This window comes from Triturus cristatus, chromosome 12, assembly GCF_964204655.1.
Source record: "Triturus cristatus chromosome 12, aTriCri1.1, whole genome shotgun sequence".
NCBI classification, from domain to species: Eukaryota; Metazoa; Chordata; class Amphibia; order Caudata; family Salamandridae; genus Triturus; species Triturus cristatus.
Window position 1 is genome coordinate 238,200,355 of NC_140595.1, and position 21,533 is coordinate 238,221,887.

At 47.5% G+C, this 21,533-nt stretch overlaps 2 protein-coding genes and 1 long non-coding RNA gene across 4 annotated transcripts in view; all 3 read left to right on the forward strand.

The window, feature by feature from the left end:
* BCAR1 (BCAR1 scaffold protein, Cas family member) overlaps positions 1 to 21,533 on the forward strand; it is a 191,343-nt gene that overhangs the window by 9,418 nt on the left and 160,392 nt on the right. The gene's annotated exons all lie outside the window — the stretch shown is intronic.
* Positions 11,062 to 16,586, forward strand: LOC146775784 (uncharacterized). Its single transcript, XR_014972216.1, has 2 exons — positions 11,062 to 11,703; positions 16,340 to 16,586. It is a non-coding gene; the product is annotated as an uncharacterized LOC146775784 (long non-coding RNA).
* LOC146775785 (uncharacterized) lies at positions 11,702 to 16,586 on the forward strand. Its single transcript, XM_085638572.1, has 2 exons — positions 11,702 to 16,058; positions 16,166 to 16,586. Exon 1 carries the CDS (start codon positions 11,967 to 11,969, stop codon positions 13,809 to 13,811), a length of 1,845 nt encoding a protein of 614 aa, XP_085494698.1. The 5' UTR covers positions 11,702 to 11,966; the 3' UTR covers positions 13,812 to 16,058; positions 16,166 to 16,586.

Below are 21,533 nucleotides of genomic sequence, written 5' to 3' on the forward strand. Positions count from 1 at the left end.
TGCTCGCAGGTACATACTAATAGCCAGGTGCACTTTCAAGACACTGGGGCAGGCAGGCATTTCAATCAAACACTCAGTACACTAAATAACTATGTTGTTCTAAAAGGTTCGACCGCAGATTTAAGAACATAGAGCAGGCCAACACTTGACCCTCCTCTCTGGGCTAGACCATCTTTCTAGCAGTTCTACATCTCTGGAAGGAAAGGTAGGGCTTAGAGGAGGTTGGTCCATATAGTCTATGCAAAGCCGTGATGCAAGTCACTAAGGTAAAACTTGTATCGTTAAGTCTGTCAAAATGTTCATAATTAGACTGACCCTAAATTGTGCTGTAGCAAAAATGTTTCTTTCGGGACTAGATCTATTTCCAATAGCCTCTAAATACATAGTAAATGCCCTAAACCATGTCTTCCACCTGGTGTTTGCAAAAAAGGTGGAGTAGCATTTGCACTTTGTATGGTGAACACCCAGAAAACAAAACTACTCTGAAAATCCGTTCAATAGGTATAGACACACATAAATGTTATTTCGGCCAACAATGTAAACATAAATGCTGCAGTGTAATCAATATAACGGGAGATTTTGCTACCAGATACACGGACGTACTATTGGGCAGCACATCTGATTAATAACTGTTGCCATACACCTGAAGATCACCCCACAAACTCGCTGGAACAAGCAAAGTTCCAGACTAGACCCTACCTACACTACCGATATGGTGGAGGTGGACGTAGAAAACTGCTTCTTGCAACACAAAGGACTATAAACGCCTGGACAAGCGCAAGCAAATACATGAAGTGGGACAGAAGGGTCACTTGAGAGACTCCAATATGGTTGGGTGTCCCTTCTGAAAGAAATTGGGAAACTGAAAGGCTTCAGGGCCTGGGATATGTTTGAGATTTACCAAGTTGGGAGATCTCATAGAGGGAGAGACCTTGATTTATTTGCCTGCCTGCAGAAAGAATACCAATTGAGCAAGTTGCAATACTTTCAATACATCCAACTTAAGCATGCATGGGGCTGAGAGATTTGATATGGCAGAAACCCTTTGGGAATGTCCCACTAGAGGGGAGGTTGTTTCAAGGACAAATAGAAGCTAAAGCAGTCTCCTGGACCTACAGAACTACCAATAATAACACACCTGATAACTTGGTCAAAGTGAGGGTCTGGTGGGAGCAGGAGATCTATGAAATGGAGGACACTGACTGAGGCGGCCCTTATGCACCCGAGAGAGGTAGTGATCAAATCCAGACTCCAGCTGATCAAATTTAAGATCTCATCGGATATGTTGGGTCAGGGTCAATCTACATCGATTGGGTAGAGCAGAGTCCCCTACTTGCCTCAGATGAAGGGTGGAGCGGGGCACATTCCTACACACCTTTTGGGGCTACACCAAAACAATCAATTTGGAATTCTGTCTTAAGGGAGCTTAATCAGATACTAGAGATAAATATCCCAACAGACCCCAAATACATCCTACCGGGTATACCGACAGAGGTTGACCTTCCCCGATTCAAGCTCCTAATGTGTAACCTAGGCCTCATAGTGGCAAAGAGATGTGTGGCCAGGTTTTGGGGCGCCACAGAGATACCAACCATTCGAGAATTGAAAACCGGTATAGATCCTTACATGGCAGCGAAAAGAATCGCATATAAAGTTAGAGGTTGTCCTAAGAAATTAAGTAAAATATATGGGTCATGAATGAAATATTATGGTATAGACCTGGGAGAAGGAAAGGGATGGCCGCATTAACACTGACCAATTGCCTGGCAGTACAATTTGATAATCATGACATGTTGTGCTTCGATTGTGTAACTACTGTGCATGATTTGATTCAATTCTGTACTCGGATAAACACATTACGAATGCATTTCCATTCCAGTATAGCTATCGTTGTTGGTGCGTTGTTGAGCTCCTGGTGTTGCTTGTTTTAAAATCTAATAAAAAGATTTTTTTTAAACAATGTAGCCATACAAGTACATCAAAAGCACATTATTAAAATACAACTCAAATCAAACCATATACAGAAATAAAAAACAGTAACAAGTACAACACACACTAATTCATACCCAAGTGGGAGAGAGAACTATATCCAGCCACATGTAATGCTACCTTCTCTCCAGCATTATAAAATCAAATAAAGTGCAAGTAAAAAAGCTTACATCGTTTAATATATCAATTACCAAGAAGCATTCCTAAACACAAATGTAAAATATGTGGTACTATTGCTTCTAAAAGAGCATTTAGTTCCTTCTATTAGTAACACATTTTAAAAATGAACCGATATTTAAACAATTAGATGGGGAGTCAAGCTGTTGCAAATATACCAAACCAGCCCCGAATCTTCTGATGCCCCAGGCCCTGATGATTGGAATTAAAAAAATGTTTTGTAAAATTTAGATAAAATTGGAAGAAAAAAGTAAATTGCAAAAGACTCTTGGGCGAAGTATCATAACAGGGGCATAACAATACTTTAGATGGGTTAAACTGACCAAGAGAAAAGCCCAGTTGCCATTCACAAAACCCAATCTAAAATGGGTCAGTAACATTCTATCCCACGTGTTGTAGATCCATTCCCGATACGGCTCCAAGTCAATAGTGCTACACCATACTAACCTACAGAGTGTTTTATTTCACAGCTCTCTCTGAGGCAGTACTTCGTTGATTTAAATGTAATTTTCACCAAAGTCATATCAGTTCCGGTCATGGTATCAGGCTCTGAAAATAGGCGTGGCCTTCCCCCAGACTCGTCCGCTCCATTTTTCTGTAATTAAACAGAGGATATTCAAACGTTTTTCACAGGGGAGGCAGGCCTTGACAATTTCCCTGTCACGCATTTACACTTGAGGTGTGTGCATCACTGTTGCTGTGGCATACGCATTTGAAATAAGTTCCACCAAATGTTAAAATTCACATTAAGAGTGAATGCCTCACTAGTAACACGGGTGAAACTATGTGCATGTCACTGAGTTATATTGCTAAAGAATTGGTACACTTTACAGGCTTCGAAAAATGTACTCGCCCAGTCGCTATGGAGAGTCAGATTTTATCAGGGCGAGTTATTTTTAGGGCCTAATAGCCCGTTCTGGCGAGCTGATAAGGAACAGGTTATCCAGTATTAGGGGTGTCTTTCATAGATTCACATGCCTGAATCATTCCCCGTCGTCGAGACGGGAGCCTCCGGTACATAAAAAAGTAATGTCCTATAGACATACATAGAGAAAAATAGGCCTAAGGGCCTCCCCTTAGTAGCCTATCCTAGTCCTTATGTAAAAAGGACCAAACTCTTAGAGCCAGCCAATCAGCTATCACCTCCCTCTAGAACCTTCCTGGCAGGAGCCTCAGTCCCTCAGATTTTCTACCGCACGTTGTGCTAGGGAGTCTCCAGCCTGAGTTCTCCTCAGGATTTCTTTCAAACCAGATTGTTCACTTTTTTGGTGACTTCTTCAAGGATTGAACGCAGACCACTTCAGGCCTCTTATTACTGCAGTGAGTGTTTATTTCTTCTACAACTCCTGGCATGTCTGAATCCCAGAAGAAAGCCCTTTTCAGGGCTTGCTCTTCATGTGGGAAGAAGAGGCTTCATGTGGACGACAAGCATGACCTCTGCCTATATTGCCTTTATCCGGACCACGTCCCTAAGGACTGTAAAATATGTAGGTCTTTCCCTCACAAGACCTTGAGAGACAGAGAGGGTCGTCTGCTTATCTGGCTGGACAGGCTCAAGGACAGGGAGAGTGTGGTATCCTCAGAGGCGAGCTTTTCCGGAACCTCTGAAGTCTCCCTGAAGAGGCCGAGAGTGACGTCTCCTGGCCCCTCAGACGCTCCTCCTATGAAGACACACAAGAAGTCTTCAGAGGCAAGATCTTCCAAATCTTCAGTGTCTGACAAGGACTCTCTGACTTTTAAGAAGCCTACCCTGACGGCCAGCAAAATTGCGACACCTTCCTCAGCGCAAAAAAGGGCACCAGGTCATGTCTCCACAGCGACGACAACCGTGTCCACAACGACAGCGTCGTCAGTCTTCTCGTCGACGACGACCACCCCTTCATCGTCGTCAGCAGGTACTCCTATTTCATCTATTATACTGCTAAAGCCGTCGTCGACGTCTAAGTCATCGTCGACGACGAAGATTGTCCCGTCGACGACGACATCGTCGATGAGGAGCCCACCGTCGACGGAAGAGTCGAAGACGACGACGAGGGCGTCGACGACTAAGGCATCGACGACGAAGGCATCGACGACGAAGGCATCGACGACGAAGGCATCGACGACGAAGGCATCGACGACGAAGGCATCGACGACGAAGGCATCGACGACGAAGGCATCGTCGACGAAGATATCGACGTCGAAGGTATCGACGACGAAGGCGTCGACGACGAAGACGTCGACGACGAAGACGTCGACGACGAAGGCGTCGACGACGAAGACGTCGACGACGAAGACGTCGACGACGAAGGCGTCGACGACGAAGGCGTCGACGACGAAGACGTCGACGACGAAGGCGTCGACGACAAAATCGTCGACGAAGACATCGTCGACGAGGAGAATATCGTCGACGGAGACACCGTCGGCGAAGACCATGCCGTCGACTGTATCGTCGACGGGAAAGTCGTCGTCGTCCATTGGTATTTCTGATCCAGCACGGAAGACAGCAGGGGTTCCTGTACAGGTATCTGCATCTGGCAAACTGTCCAGACCACAGATTACACCGGAAACGACGTCTCCAAGTAAGGTGCAGTGCAAACCAATTTGCCTATGGAGATTCTTCAGAGTGAGGAGTCGGAAGAAGAGCTCTTTGATCAGGCTACTTCCCCTTCTGAGCTGTACGTCAAATGTCAAAGCACGGACGAGGAACAGGAAGAGATGAGCGGGCAGGAACGCCCCGTCCGGGAACAGGTTCGCACGGAGGTCACCCCGATGGTATGCCTTCCCCTGTCGATCGTTAATGACCTCAAATACCTTATCCGGGACTACAAGCAACGTTTCCCGGAATCGCCAGCACTGGACACAGGGGGCCCGGTGCCTACTACAAATCCACCAACGACCGCCCCAAAGCAATCACGACCAGCTACTCAGGTCTGCCACGACAAACCGCCACCTCAGGTGATAGAGTCATCGGATGAGGAGGCTGAGGAGATGGAAGAGGGGGAGGTCCAGGAAGACCAGTCGGACCAGGATGAGGAGGAGGAGTATGTGGCATCCTCCCCAGCTTCCCCACAACCGCGCCAAGCTGATTCACCGCCAGTGGATATTGGCGGTTTTCATAAGATAGTTGAACGAGCAGCGACGCGGTTTCATATGGTCATGGAATCGACGGAGACTGAGTGCTTCTTGCATGACTTTAAGGAGCAGACGAAGAAGACGACGAAGTCAATCCCAATCATTGACTTTCTCTGGGACCAGGGAATGAAATTAATGCTGACGCCGGCTTCCGTACCTGCGGTTGTTCCACGCCTGGATAGAAAGTACAAAGCTCCATCCACGGCGCCAGCCTGCCTTAATGGACACCCGAAACCGGATTCGGTCGTGACCCAAGCGGCCCAGAAAAATTCTCGTAATCCTTCCTCTCCTCTGTCAGCCCCACCGGACAAGGAAGGCAGAAAAGTGGACACAATTGGCAAAAGGTTTTCGACCACTTCGGCAATGACCATCAAGGTGGCCAATTCCATAGCCCTGTTAGGGCGTTATAACCGCCAACTTTGGGAGGATATAGCCCCATATTTAGCAGAGCTGCCAAGCGCAGTTCAGGAGGAGGTCAAGGCACTACTTTCGGAGGGCCAAACCTCGGCGGCCGAAATCATTGATTGTGCCATAGACGTGGCCATGACAGGCTTTCGTCAACTGGCTGGGGCTGCAGTCCTGCGCCGCCAGGGATGGCTGAAGGCAACATCGTTTAGGCAGGAAGTGCAGACGAAGGTGCTGGACATGCCCTTCGACGGACAACATCTTTTCGGAGATAAAATTGATGAGGTGCTCCAAGCTATCAAGAAGGACACTGACACGGCTAGAGCGCTTGGGACCTTGCAGGCAAGGAATCAGTCCTTTCGGGGCAACAAATCTAGAGGCCAGTCCTCCTACAGAGGATCCTACCAGAATAGGTCCTCGTATTCCTTCCAGAATAAGACCCAGTACCAGCAGAAGCAGCAACAAGGTCGGCAGTCTTCTTATGGAAGATCTAACTTCAGGGGTAAGAACCAAAAGAGGGGCACCGTCGGACACCAGTGACCAGTTACTCCAGCCAGTCCAGCTACCATCTCCCTCATCATAAATTGGAGGAAAATTGACCCATTTCCTGGAAAATTGGCGCATCATCACCACGGATCGCTGGGTACTCCAACTCCTAAGATTCGGCCATTCCCTAGAATTTACCACCATCCCACCTGCAACCCCTCCCCGCAGGTTCCCACACAAACATCTGCGACTGCTACTCCGGGAAATATCGGAGATGTTGAAGAAAGGAGCGATCAAGCGGGTTCCATCGGCTCAGTGGAGGCCCATTCTAGATCTCAGGGCACTCAACTCTTTCCTGAAAAGTCAGTCGTTCAGGATGGTGACGCTCCAAGAAATACTAGGCATTCTAGAAAAAGGAGATTTCATGACATCCTTGGATCTTCAGGATGCCTACTATCACATCCCGATACTCAGGGGGCACAGGAAGTTTCTACGTTTCGAGGTGGCAGGACAGCGCTACCAATTCAAGGTCCTGCCGTTTGGCCTCAAATCCGCTCCGCGGATTTTCACCAAGTGCCTTTCTCCTGTGGCAGCTTTCCTGCGTCAAATGGGTCACCAAGTCTTCCCCTACCTCGACGACTGGCTGGTAAAGGCACCCACAGCTGCAGGCGCAACCAAATCCTCCAACGCCTGTACCAATCTTTTCCAACATCTAGGATTGACTCTCAATCTTCAGAAATCCTATATGTCCCCAACAAGAAGCATCACCTTCCTCGGGGCGACCTTGAATACGGAATGCGCGAGGGCATTTCCTTCAGAAGAAAGAAAAAACAAGATAATATCGCTGGCCACGGCAGTGGCATCAAGGAAGTCCCTAAGAGTTCGCACCTTCAAATCACTCCTGGGAATGATGTCTTCTTGTATACTCCTCATCCCTCACTGCAGGCTTCGGATGCGTCCATTGCAAGAAGCCCTCACGAACCAGTGGACTCAGAGTACGGGTTCGTTCGAAGACATTGTGAGGATAACACCGCGAATATCCAAGAGCCTCGAATGGTGGAAAGATTACAGGAATCTGTCTATGGGACTGCCGTTCCTGCTTCCAGCTGCGCCACTTGTGATCACCACCGATGCATCTCTGGCGGGCTGGGGAGCTGTCCTTCAGGACCTCAGAGTAAGTGGCAAATGGTCAGATCAGGAGCAACATCTCCATATCAATCTTCTGGAGTTGAGGGCTGTGTATCTAGTGCTGCAAGCCTTTTTACCACGCATCCAGAACTCCCAGGTGCTCGTCAGAACGGACAACACCACGACGATGCACTATCTAAACAAACAGGGAGGAACGCGTTCGCTCACTCTATCACGCGAATCGCAAAAGATCTGGAACTGGCTTGTTCTCCATGGGATCACTCTCAGAGCGGACTATGTCCTGGGCAAGGACAACACCATTGCAGACGCCCTAAGCAGACAAAAATCCCTCTCACACGAATGGGAGCTCGACTAGAATTCGCTAACACACGTATTCTCAGAATGGGGAGTCCCAGGAATCAACCTGTTCGCCACCAGGGAGAACGCCAAATGCCCAAGCTACGCAAGCTGGCATCCCCAACCAAGGTCGCTCGGAAATGCCTTTTCCATAGGCTGGTTCAGCGTATTTGCGTACGCTTTTCCGCCGTTCCCGATGATTTCCAGGGTCCTCAGGAAGATGAAGGCGGAGCCTTGTACCCTGATCCTAATTGCCCCGTTCTGGCCGAGGCAGCACTGGTTCTCGGACCTTCATCGCCTCTCCATCAGGACACCGATTCGTCTAAAACAGCACCCGAACCTGCTGACAATGTCCAACGGGCAGGTGCAATTCCCGAACCTGCAATCGCTCAGGTTATCGGCCTGGCTCCTGAGCACAGAGAGTTCTGCCATTTACACATCCCGCAGGACTGCAGGGACGTGCTAGCAAAAGCGAGGGCGGACAGTACCAACAAAACCTACTCTCTCAAATGGAAACGCTTTTGCGTATGGTGTTTAGAGAAAGGCCTCAGACCACTCCATATCACACCTGAACAGATATTGCCATATCTACTACACTTGGCACAGTCGGGATTGGCGCATGCATCCATAAAGGTGCATCTGGCGGCAATTTCACGTTTTACCAGGACTTACAAATGCCCGTCTCTCTGGTCCAGTAGGCTTATCAAACAGTTCCTCAAGGGACTATATAGGTCCTTCCCAAGACCTCGACGGGTCCCACCGACGTGGCACCTCAACTTGGTCCTTAACCAACTCATGAAGCACCCTTTTGAGCCCATTCATCGAGCTTCCATCAAGTACATCTCATGGAAAACGGCTCTGTTGCTCGCTCTAACATCTGCCAGGAGAGTCAGCGAGCTGCAAGCTCTCTCCATTCAGGAACCCTTCATGCAGTTCAAACAGGACAGGGTGGTGCTGAGGACAAATCCCAAGTTCATACCGAAAGTGCCTTCAGACTTTCACCTCAACGAGCCGGTGGTTCTACGTTCCTTCTTTGCGAACCCTACCACGGCAGCAGAAAGGACACTCCACTCTCTGGATCTCAAAAGGTGCCTTAAGTTTTACATAGACAAAACAAAGAGCTTCAGGAAGTCATCACAGCTATTTGTGGCCTACAGTAGGCCAAGGTTGGGTATGCCTCTAACAAAACAGAGCATCTCAAGGTGGATCTCCTCAGCAATAGCATTCTGCCATGACGGGGCCGGACGGCCTTTAAGAGACAGGGTGGAAGCACACTCCACCAGAGCGATGTCCACATCAGCAGCGCTGTTCGCTGGAATGCCGATTTTGGACATCTGTAGAGCGGCGACGTGGAAGTCACCGCACACCTTCTCCAGACATTACTGCCTAGATGCCGAACTTATGAAGGATGCGGCAGTAGGCCAGGCGGTGCTTCGCCATCTATTCCAGTGAGGTGAGCCTTCCAACATCCCGCCATCCTGGTATGCACATTCTTTACTGATTTACTGTTTTGACGTATGCCAATGTTTCAAACTGATATGGTAATATGTGTATTATCTAAAATATCTATATGGCATGTTACATCAGAAATGTGCATAATGTATTGCTAACTACTCTGATTCAGGCATGTGAATCTATGAAAGACACCCCTAATACTGGATAAGAAACGCGTTACTTACCTGTAACAGCAGTTATCCAGTATTGGTGTCTTTCATAGATTCACATGCAACCCTCCCGCCTCCCCTGGAAGGACTCGCGTCTCTCTCTAACTATATTACGCCTACCTAGCTTGGTGCGTACGAAAATCTGAGGGACTGAGGCTCCTGCCAGGAAGGTTCTAGAGGGAGGTGATAGCTGATTGGCTGGCTCTAAGAGTTTGGTCCTTTTTACATAAGGACTAGGATAGGCTACTAAGGGGAGGCCCTTAGGCCTATTTTTCTCTATGTATGTCTATAGGACATTACTTTTTTATGTACCGGAGGCTCCCGTCTCGACGAGGGGAATGATTCAGGCATGTGAAAGACACCAATACTGGATAGCTGCTGTTACAGGTAAGTAACGCGTTTCTTTTCTGTTATCTCAGAGTGAATGAGCAATAGGGGTACCTTTAAATTTTGTTTTTATCTTGTCACATTTGCTCTGCTTTGCAAATGTCAGCTTATGTCTTACAATTTGCAGTCGGAGAACAAAAAGTGAACACTACCTCGAAGATAAAATGAGCAGCAAAGTTAGAGGATTTTATAAATTGAACTGCCTGGCAGTCATGCTGTACAGAGTGTGAAATGAAAGGGCTATAGGGTGGCAGGTTTTGCCTTTCCAACACACAATATTTAAATAGCTTGTAAATGAACTGTACAAACAATTCAAAACATATTTTAATAGTTATGAAATCACTTTTTTTTAATTTTGTGTGATAAAAAACGTTTTAAATGGATGAAAATAAATCAAAACACTTTACTTGGGGATGTGCAAATGCTAAACATTTTTGCTGAAACGCAATTTCCACGGATTATTGTTTATACGCGATATAGTTTTATCAGTAAAATTGCATGATCGTGGGAAGGTTTGTGGCCATTTCAATAGAAAATACTCTTTTTAAATGCCAGTGTGTTAACAAATCATGCTTTAGTAATACATTTATTAAAGGTTAGTTTTTAAACTTGAACTGAGAAAAATTCTTGCCCTGCCCCGATGAAAACGCTATTGGTGAACTAAGAGGCAGGTCAGGGGTTAAGTGTACCCTATATGTGGCCTAGATTATTCTTATTATTCATAGAACAAAAGTTTTGTCTATTAAATAAAACAAAATAGTATTTTTGTGCAGCAGAAAGGTTGAACTTGCATCTTTGAGGTGCTATCATATGTGATAATGAAGAAAAAGGCGGTTCTGTAAAACAAAATACTTGCTAAGATCTCACAGGTCTAGTAACATTTTTATGATTTTTCAAGGCCTGACTAAAAATACCTCGCCTCAGAGAATTCACTGATGACACACATGAAACAGTGAGTATGTTACTGGATTATATTTAGCATAAACTGGTAAACTTGACGTATGCCATCTTGGAGAAAAAACTGATGACACGTGAATTGGAGTGTGTGTCACGAAAGATAAAGTTTACTGATTTCTTGTGGACCCAGGCAAACAAATTTGTTAGACCTCCGAGTGAGCTGGATCAATGTAATTCTATGTCAGGACCGGAGGCAAGGATTATGCGTTGGCTTTCTCTACTTTAATATTAGCAGCCATTCAAAGTCAAAACAAATAAACTACTATTCCCATGCAACATAGGGAATAAACAAAATTAATCATAGATTGTCCCAGGCTAGAGCGTCCTCCTTAATGCACCAATCAGCAGTCCCCTTGGGGTTGATAGTCCTTTGTTTGTGACTGCCATTCATCTTTCTTCGCTGCTGCAGCCGAGTTAAGTCACCATTTCCTTACCTTCTTCAAATTTTATCCGCTATTTTGTAGTTATTATTTGTCACTGACATTATTCTTTGATTGGATTTGAGTTAAGCAGATTACCTGCTAGGCGGCTGCGCGCTCGATTGTCTGCGCGTCGTTCCGAGCCTTCCATTTCCCTCACGGAGCGTTTAGTCGGAACGCACGCGCCACTTCTGCTGGCGCGTTTCTTTCATGAGGCTTTGTATGTTTCCTTTTCAAAAGTATTTAATTGCCGTAGACATTATTTTTCGTTGTTTCTGCCTTTAGTGTTTCGCCGCTACTCGGTGTCCGCTACAGCCGCGGGAGGCTCGTACTCCCTAGCGGCGAAGTTGGTGCGAGCTCGCGGTGGCCTCCGATCACCACTAGAGGGCGCAGGGAACGTCCTCCGACGCAGCGGGCGCGCTGTAGATTCCGAGCATTCTGACGGCATCGGAATCCAGCGCTGCACCGCCGCGAGCGAGCCTTGTCTAGTGTCTGCCAGAAACGCCCCTGACAAGGGTCTGAAACCTGCCTTGAGGCATTTTTTCTGTACAATTACGCCCCGTGAACGCCCGTGAACGCCCGTGAAGCCGGGTCTGTACTGCCATTAGGCAGATTTTCAGGTGGTGTTTCCTGCTGTGGGGTCAGTACTTGTAGGCCTTTTACACTCTGGTTTTCAGCAGGATCGGTGTCGCAGTTTTCTGCAGGGACCTGTGCTAGGCAGACTGCCCTATATATATATACCTTTGCACCAGGGCGATTTGGGTCCTAGGCTTCAGGCCTCTATCATTGCGAGCGTTGCCCGCCCATATCCCGGCTGCTGCCCAGCCACCTTTAATCGGGTTAACCCGCATTTCAGGCTTTGGCCATACTACTTCCGCGCATTATGGAAGCCTCCCACGACGATACTGTGTACGAGGAGCAGTGGGAGGAAGACCCTTTGGGGGCAATGCCCTGGGGTGATGATTTTTACGATGCTGTGGATGAATCCATCTATAAGGTGGTGGAATTGGCCATGACCCCATTGGAAGAAAGACTTTCACGGAAAATCGATCAAGCCTGTGAAAAATTGTCTAAGGCCGCACAGGCCTCAGTTTCAGGGTCATCTGCCACTGGTACTATTTCAGGTAACCAGTCACCTCCTCCTAAGCGGGCTAAGGTTGCGGGGGCGGGTGCTGACCCCTTTGCTCGCCTTAAGCAGGCGTTCCTTTCTAGTTGCAACCCCCCGTTAGACCCAGTTTGTATTCTTCCGCCTGTACCTTCTACTCCCCCAGGAGGGGACCCGGATGACCAGGGTGATGCGGATGCTTCTCCGGAGCGATCCCGCCCATGGCTCCCTGCCAAACCTCCTGTATCAGACACGAGTTTGTGTGCCGATATGTTGGATCCGGATGATGTTTTACATATACGCTCCTCTGACTGGGCACCATCTGAAAAAGTCGCCCAGTATGTAGCCAACAGGATTCGCCGCCTGTTGGAGCCAGCCACTCGCAACTGCCTTAGAGCAGAGTGTCCACGTCCCACTCTAAATGGCAAAGTGGCGGCGACCCCCGAAATAGACCCCAGAATGGCGACATTCCTCCAGAAATTCGTAAAGGACCCCAAAAAGGGAATAGACCGATCATGGCGTGCCTGCCAAGATAAGGTTTTAGATACCTTAGGGCCAATTACAAAAATTTTAGACATGGCGGAGGAAGCCAAGGTTTCGGGCTCTCTAATATCTCCGGAGCTTCTCTCCTCATGGGCCCAGAGAGTGATAGATTTTCTAGGAAACGCCAACTGCGCGTTGTCCACTGAGCGACGCAGGTCTCTCCTCATTAAGGTGGATCCTAAGCTAGGAGACCTTGCTGACACAGAAGCAGGTCCTGTGGCACAAGGTGGCCTCTTTGGAGAACTTTTCATTAAAGAACTAGGGAAGTTCGTGAATACTTTCACCTCCCTAGATAAAGCTCAGTTTTCTATTAGAAAAGTCTTTCGCCCCCGGGTTTTCAGAGGGGCCGGACGAGGTAGGGGTCGCTCGTCCGGCCGTCCAAATCAGACCAGGGGACAAGACTCTAACCAGGGGCAGTATCGGGATCAAGCCCGCTTCGGAAACTTCTACCCTACCAGAGGTAGACGAGGCAGGAACAGAGGCGGCAGAGGAGGTGGCGCCTCCAATACTTCCGGTGAGTGTTCTCCCTTCTTCCCATCTAAAAGTGGGGGGCTGTCTGGCACATTTTTTCCCAATGTGGACTTCCATCACGGGGGATGCTTGGGTGCTTCAGACAGTCAGGGGTTTTCATATCGAATTCCTGGGATCTCCGGTGCAAGCAGTGCCTCCCAGGCCACTTTGTTTTGCAGAGGTAGACGCGAAGTTAATCGATCAGGAGGTCCAGGCCCTTTTGACCAAAGGTGCTATAGAACGAACAGTGTTGCACCCAAGAGGATTTGTCAGCAACCTCTTTTTGGTAGACAAAGTGGATGGAGGTCAACGCCCAGTTATCAACTTACGAGAGTTCAACGAGTGGTTAGTCTACCGCCACTTCAAGATGGAGGGCATCCATCTTTTGCGAGACATCTTGCGCCCAGGGGACTGGTTGGCACGCCTCGATCTCAAAGATGCTTATTTGGCGGTGCCAGTCTTTCCCCCCCATCGCAGGTTCCTTCAATTTGTGGCGCGGCAACACCTACGAGTTCACCACACTTCCTTTCGGCCTCTCCTCCGCCCCCTGGTGTTTCACCAAGGTCTTGAGACCGGCAGTGGAACGTCTGCGGGCATCAGGACTCAGACTCATTGTCTATTTAGACGGTATCCTGCTGATGGCGCAAGATCCGTCCATCCTGTCACGACAGCTGCAAACAGCGGTAGATCTCCTGCAGAACCTGGGGTTTGTAGTAAACGAACGTAAATCTACTCTGGTACCCTCTCAAACAGTGGTTTTTCTAGACTTTCTGATAGATTCAGTGGCTTCCGCCCTCAGCCTTCCTGCGCGCAAGCTGACAAAGATTCGCCACGAGCTTCGGAGAGCCTTAACCCTGGCTCAAATCTCGCTCAGACAGTTGGCCCGGATAGTGGGTCTCCTGTCGGCATCCATCCAGGCCATCTTCCCTGGGCCTCTACATTACAGAGCTTTACAACGCTTAAAGGCGGATCATCTCCGCAGGGGTCGCCCCTATTCGTTCAAAGTGTCTTAACGGCGGAAACCAGGGAAGAACTACAATGGTGGTTGACCCACATGGAAGCCTGGAATGGGCGGGCCATCTTCGGTTCTGCACCCGATGTCGTTATCGAGTCAGACGTGAGCAGGTCAGGCTGGGGCGCGCGTTGTGGCGACTTCACCACCGGAGGAGTTTGGTCTCCGTCGGAACAGCGGTTGCACATCAACTGCCTGGAACTTTTGGCGGGTTCATTTGCCATCAAGTGCTGGACAAGAGACTCAGTTCGTTCGTGTGTCCTCCTCAAGATGGACAACATTTCCGCAGTCCGTTATATCAACCACCTCGGGGGCACTCGCTCAAGAGCACTTTTGGATTTGGCGGCGAGTCTCTGGCAGTATTGCCTGGACCGTCAGATCTCGGTCACGGCAGAGTATTTGCCAGGACAGGACAACCAGGTGGGAGATTTTCATTCACACCACTTTCACGATCTCAGTCTCTGGAAGCTCCACCCAGGGGTCTTTGCGGATTTGCAGACCTTTTGGGGGCCCTTTTCAGTAGACCTTTTTGCCTCTCGGCTGGACTACCAGCTTCCCCGCTTTTACAGCTGGAGACCGGACCCCCTGGCAGAGCGCACAGATGCCTACCTTCAGGATTGGAGGAACAAATGGGGCTACGAGTTTCCTCTATTCGCAATGGTAACCCGGGTTTCGGCTCCAGTTCGCAGGCAGCGTCCATCGTTCTGATCTCGCCGATCTGGAGGTCTCAAGTCTGGTTTCCGTTTCTACTGGAACTTTCCTGGGATTCTCCAATCCTACTCCCCCCCCACTTTCCCGCTCTCCTTCTGAGTCCGGACAGACACCCTCACCCATTGATCGAACAGGGTTCCCTAACGCTGATGGCGTGGCGGATTACAGGGGATGATGGACAGTCCTGGGGCTTTCGGGAGCGGCTGAGACTTTCCTGTCCAAGGCCTGGGCGGATAGTACCCTTAAAAGATACCGCTCCTCCTGGAGACGATGGTGTTGTTGGTGTCTGCGACGGAGTTTCCATCCTTTGGCAGCGGATGTTACCGCCATCTTACATTTTTTGGCCTCCCTAGCAGAGGAGGGTCTCGCATATAGGACCATTAACACCTTTCGATCCGCCATTTCGGCAGTTCACGTCTTGATTGATGGTACACCTGTCTGGGAACATCCGTTGGTCTGTAGACTCCTGAGGGGGTATACGGTTGTCACTTCCCCCGGAACCTCGGTACTCCCAGTTATGGGATGTTAATAGATTGTTGAATCTGTTTCTGTCCTGGCAACCAAATAGGTTTCTGTCTAGGAAGGAGCTAACAGCTAAGATGGCTATGCTTCTGTGCTTAATTTCTTGCAGACGAGTCTCTGATGTCAGAGCCCTGGACGTTTCTGGGAGGATATTTTCCCCCACCGGTGTCACGTTCACCATTCGTAGGCACACTAAGTGTGGAACGACTACCGTCTCCTACCTTGCTTTCCCGGACTCTCCTAAGCTCTGTGTAGTGGCCTGTCTCAAGGCTTACGAAGAGATGACTGAGGAACTGAGACCTCCTGGTGAGCGCCAGTTGCTTATCGCGCTTAGGAAACCTCACAAAGCGGTTTCTTCTCCCACAATTGCACGTTGGATTCGTTGGATCATGCAGGAAGCAGGTATAGACCTGAGTATTTTTGGTGCTCATTCTACAAGAGGAGCTATGGCCTCCAAGGCTTTTACCCTGGGAGCTCGTCTAGAGGACATTCTCAATGCAGCGGATTGGTTCTCGGACTCAACCTTTAAACGGTTTTATTTCAAACCGGTTATTGACATGGCTCAATTGGTTGTGAGCAAGCTTTAAACGAGCATAATCCTCGCCTCCAGTCCTGACATAGAATGAAAAATTTCCTAGCTAACGTATCGGAAAGTTTCAATTCTATTAAGGACTCGGAGGTGAGGATTATCCCACCCAGGGTACATCTTCGTTGTCCTCCCTCCCTCGTACTAGGGTAAGTAAAGGGTTTACGTAATTTTCCAGTGGACTGTTTGTGTATATTCAATGCGGTTTCCTCCACCGAGCTAAACCTTAGCCATGACTATCGCTTACGCCTTCTTATTTTCTTCCAGGGGACTCAAACAAGCAGGACTCCTGAAATGAATTTTCCTGGCTGACCGAGCGACGAAAGAGGAATGGCAGTCACAAACAAAGGACTATCAACCCCAAGGGGACTGCTGATTGGTGCATTAAGGAGGACGATCTAGCCTGGGACAATCTTTGATTAATTTTGTTTATTCCCTATGTTGCATGGGAATAGTAGTTTATTTGTTTTGACTTTGAATGGCTGCTAATATTAAAGTGGAGAAAGCTAACGCATCATCCTCGCCTCCGAGTCCTTAATAGAATTGAAACTTTCCGTTACGTTAGCTAGGTAATTTTTCATTCTCTTTAAAAATTCTCGTAGTCATAGACTTCCTGATCACCATCCAAATCAGTCACTCCTGAAATATGCACACATGCGTTTGTGTAGGGGCTGGCGTGAGCTTTATGACTCGTCTCAAAATTGTGGAATTGCTTCACCACAGATAGCATAAAACAGCAGAAGATGCATACCTCTTAATTCGTCATCAAGCCCCCAACAGTACCAGGAGCCAACTGCTCCCAACACTTGAACATCAGCATTCCATAAAGACAGAATGTTGAATCCTAACAGACTGCACAGTGTAAATTAAAGGTACATCACCACGGCTGTATGTGATTTCAAGGGAAAACTATTTAATTGAATACCATTATTCAATTCAGTGGGATGACTGCCATTTATCATTTAATAGAAACCAATTAATTGAAAGTCTTTTTTGACGAAATTGACTTTTGCAGGTTTTTTTTTTTCAAGGTGTAAATGTAATGGCTGCAGGGTTGACTTCCAGAAATGTTTTTGTCTGAGTGTTTTATTACAGGGGACATTACTTCAGATTTCTATAATTTACATTCTCAAACAATCACTTTGGATGCTTTTATTGTGCTGACCTATCAACCCCCTAATACCATCTATCCTTGCCCTCTAAAAACCCCTCATCACGCCTAAGCTTCACCCATCCCTGACCCCTGAGCCCTAAAATCCCTTTCTACCCATAAACTTAACCTATCTCTGAACCATAAAAAACCCTCATTACCCCTAAACTACACACATTCCTGTACCCTAAGAAACTATTACTGTGCTTTAACCCTACCCATCCCTTAAAACCCCTCCATGCCCCTGAACTGCACCCATCTCTAGCTCCTAAAAAACTCTCACTACCCCAAAGACTAAGTAGCCCAGGTCCCTAAAAACCCCTTATCACCCCAAACTTACACCCATTCTTGATCCCCCAAAAGCCCTTTCTACCCCTAAATTCAACCAATCCCTGAAGCCTAAAAACCCTTCACCACTCTTGACTCTGTGAATAACTTTATTCGATCATTTGAGCCCCAGGCTCCCTACATTCTTATGATCTCTGGGACGTTTTCTTTTCTTTCCTTCGGGTTTTTCAAATCTCTGAAGTCTGGTCACCATGCCATACCCCTCCAAAATAGCGACAGGAGCATGGCCGCTAGTTAGAAGTCCCTAGCCACAATCCAGGAATCGCAGATCCAAATACACTCAAGATGTGGTACGAGGGAGAGGGGGGTGCCTGGGAAAGGGGAGACCGCAAAGTTCATCACAGCTCAGGTGATTAGAATGCAGAATGCGCTCACCCCCGTATCGGGCCTAGCAATTGACCACTGCACCAGGCCTCACATAGACCATCCGGAGAATGCAGTTAGCCAAAACCTCGGATATCACAAGAAAGATTCGATTGGGGAATGCGTGATAAATGAAATGGCAGATCATGCAAGATGTAAGGAAGTGCCCAAATCCCTAATGAAAAGAGCCCAAACGTTAGACCAAAAAGAAGACTCTAGAGAAAGGGTGGAGTTGAGATATCTGGCACAACTGGGAAGGGCATGTTGCACTCTACATCCCGAAAACAGAGGAATACACACGTGATCTCAGGACAAATTGCAGCCACCATCAACACTCTGCGGCATGCCCACTCCTCGCACAGTTCAGCGCATGTGTGGGTTGAAAACAGACCACACCGATGTTGCCCCCATACAAGGACCAGAAGAGACAGGGTCTCAGCAAAGCCCTCGATAAAAAGCGATACAATCCATCCCTGTGAACACAAGATTACTCCATGAACGTTTCGCACTAATCCAAGCACCCAGTTAGGTCATAAAGTAGATAAATTTACCTAATTACCAAAAAGCCACCTGAAAGTTTAGTTTTAACTATCAAAAAGATACCATGACCGGGGGCCACCTTCCGATGCCTCGCTAAAAATTGCATAAATGGAATGTGCAGAAACCCTGAAGAAAAAACATTGATGATGACCCATGCAATGTTTACTGAACTGACCAAAATGACCCAAGCTCTTATCCAAGAAGTCTACAATCGAACCTCCAGGTGCACCATCTTTCAGCTGTCACATCAACTCCTCAATGCGGATCTAAAGTGTGCGCATCAAACTTACGAACTGCACTGTGAACGTTTTTGATCGAACTGTTGAACGAAAACACCTGATAACCATAGGACCACAGACCTCTCCTCTGGATCCTTATAAAAAGAAACTGCAATGTTCAGTTACAAGTTATGTATTTTTGCACTTCTATGTACCCTCTGTGTTGGATGCTTCCGCGCCTATTCACCATTAACCAACTGTCTGGTCAAATGGTGTCCATTCAAAAACTATCACAGCTCTTGCGTAGGGATCTCTCCCATGTTGCTTACAATTACTCGAACCTAAACACTAGCATTCCACATGCACTACACAGCGCCCTTTTACACAGCACACACCATCAGCACAGGAGCTCTGTGGGCTCTAAAACATCAGCCAGGTCGTGTTATGTCTGATCGCTGATGCCACATGCAGTAGGATCACAGACTGTACTTAACTCAAGAGGTAGCCCCCGAAAAAGCTAAATGCCTTCTCCACTTGTACCTATTCAGAATCCGGGCCAAAATCTAACCCAAGTTATAACCCCGCAGAGTAGTAGTGAATCTGATCCATTATGAGACCAACCCACCAACCCAACCTTTTCACTGAGCCTAGCGATAGCCAAACTGAACGAGACAGGATGCGCAGAAAGGGCACCATAGGGAAGTAGACTGTTTGGATCCGATACTTCCCAGACAGGAGATTCTTGGAGGTAGCAAAATCCCCAACTCGATGCAAAAATGCATCCGCTCCAGTCTCCATTTGTGTTCCCAGAGTGGCCCTTAGCGTATTGGGGTAGGCTTCTTAAACAACTGGACCTGCGACATTGACTTCCTGTGTAGTGCCATCCAGCTCGATGATACGAAGGGAAATTGGTCTTGTAGAGGAGGATTGAATGAAAGCACAAATAACTTATGTCAGGAAATCTGGAATACTGAGGTAGTTGGATACACTTGGCTAGAATGGAAGGGGCAGCCCCTAATTGTATGGAAACTTACACTGTATGCCTTAGGTTTCAGAGGTGAAGAAACACTTTCACTGGGCACAACTGAAAACTGCAAAATGATCCTGCACATTCTGGATATGCAAGGTGGCACCTTCACACTGATGAATATGTACTGGCAGTGCGGCGAGTTTGCCTATATTCAGCTCGTCCCGGAATGGCGTGGACTCTGTTCTCTGGTAACCATACACACTACTACCCTGGTCTTTCCTGGTGAAGAAATGTTGGACTTGTACCATCAGCCACTAAGGAAGAAGACCACATTACTGCATTAGACTAGTAAAAAAAGAACTGCAGATTATTTTGGTAGGACTCAGTACAAGGGCATTCCAGAAGAATTTAGACTGTTCTCGGACTCTCAAGTATCAGCGGGAGGGTTCATTCCCTTCTTGGCCATGCAGACGAAAGCCAGTGCCTGCTGGTTCCAATCAACCAGATGGAAAATGCTTAAAATGGTGAACAACACTGAGCTCTGCCTTAATTTGATCAAGAAAGAACTGGGAGCAATCCACCTCATGGTGATGCAGCTCTGGTACGTGCTAGACTTAATGACTACAATAGAGGGAGGGTTGTGTGCCAGGATTGATGTGTTCTGCTGCACATATATCGTTGGAAATTACCTGGATAATGGGACATTGACTCTTGCCATCCAAGCACTGAACCGTTTACAAAGAGACATGTGAGGAGGGAGGTTCCCCTGAGTAGGAGTGGTTCTCAAATTGGTTCACCTGGCTCCTGCAGTGCTTTCCGGTCTGTGCTCATCGATGCTGCCAGTTATCTCTGTTCGTGTTTTTGTGTTGCTCAATGCAATTGGGGATTTCCTGCTGTAAAAACGCAGCCCTTAAATTTTGTAGAATGCCAGTATCTTGGAAAAATGGTAATTATCAAAACCAAAGAAGAAAACCAAAGAAGAAATCAAAGTATGGTTTGGATAGTGTAGTTCAAAATTCAACTAGAGCAAGGAATGGTAACATTGAGAAAGTCAATGTCAGTATGAATAACTATACATTCATGTATAAAAACGAAATTACATCTATATTGACAAATTCACTCGTTGTGAACTCCACGTCAGCCCGACTCAAAAATACGAAGTTAGGCTGGCCCGAGACCCAGGCCCAGGTCACTGATTTACAGATCACAGGTTGGGTGCCACTTAGCCGGCAGACAAGCGCGCAAACGGGAAACTCCAGATCGATCCCACAGACAGGTGCACCGATACCACAATGGTACATGGAAATTGGCCCCAATAAAGCATTCAGGGCCGGAGGAGTATGCACGTTCCCAAAACACCATAAACGCAGAGGCCACATGAAGTTAGGAACACATAGTCAATCAGGACACAGCACACAAGGTACACCCTTTGATCATGCGCTCCCCATGCCAGACATCTGGACACATTGCCCACTGGCCGCATTGTGTCCATGCAAGGTTGAGGCCCACCTGGATCCTTCATCCATTACATTACTTTATGGCTCCAAAGACAGAGGTTCACATTCCTTACCAAAAAAGGATTGCCTGAACTATTTCATTGCATTTAATGAACTGTATAAAAGTCTACGTTACACCGTTGTAAATTGAGACAGTTATCAGAACGTATGCCTGTGACTGTCTCCCAGCTGCATTGTTTAATTAAGTGAACTGTTCCTGTTTTCCCAAATGTCTTTTGTTTTTTTCAAGGTATTTCATGTTCAAGCAACAATACCTTTTCAGCTCTCCTGAACACACGAAAGACAGCTGAAAATCAAACAAAATGTTCTGAGCAGTTGACATGTTAACTGACGCCAACTACTCATCTCCCCATAT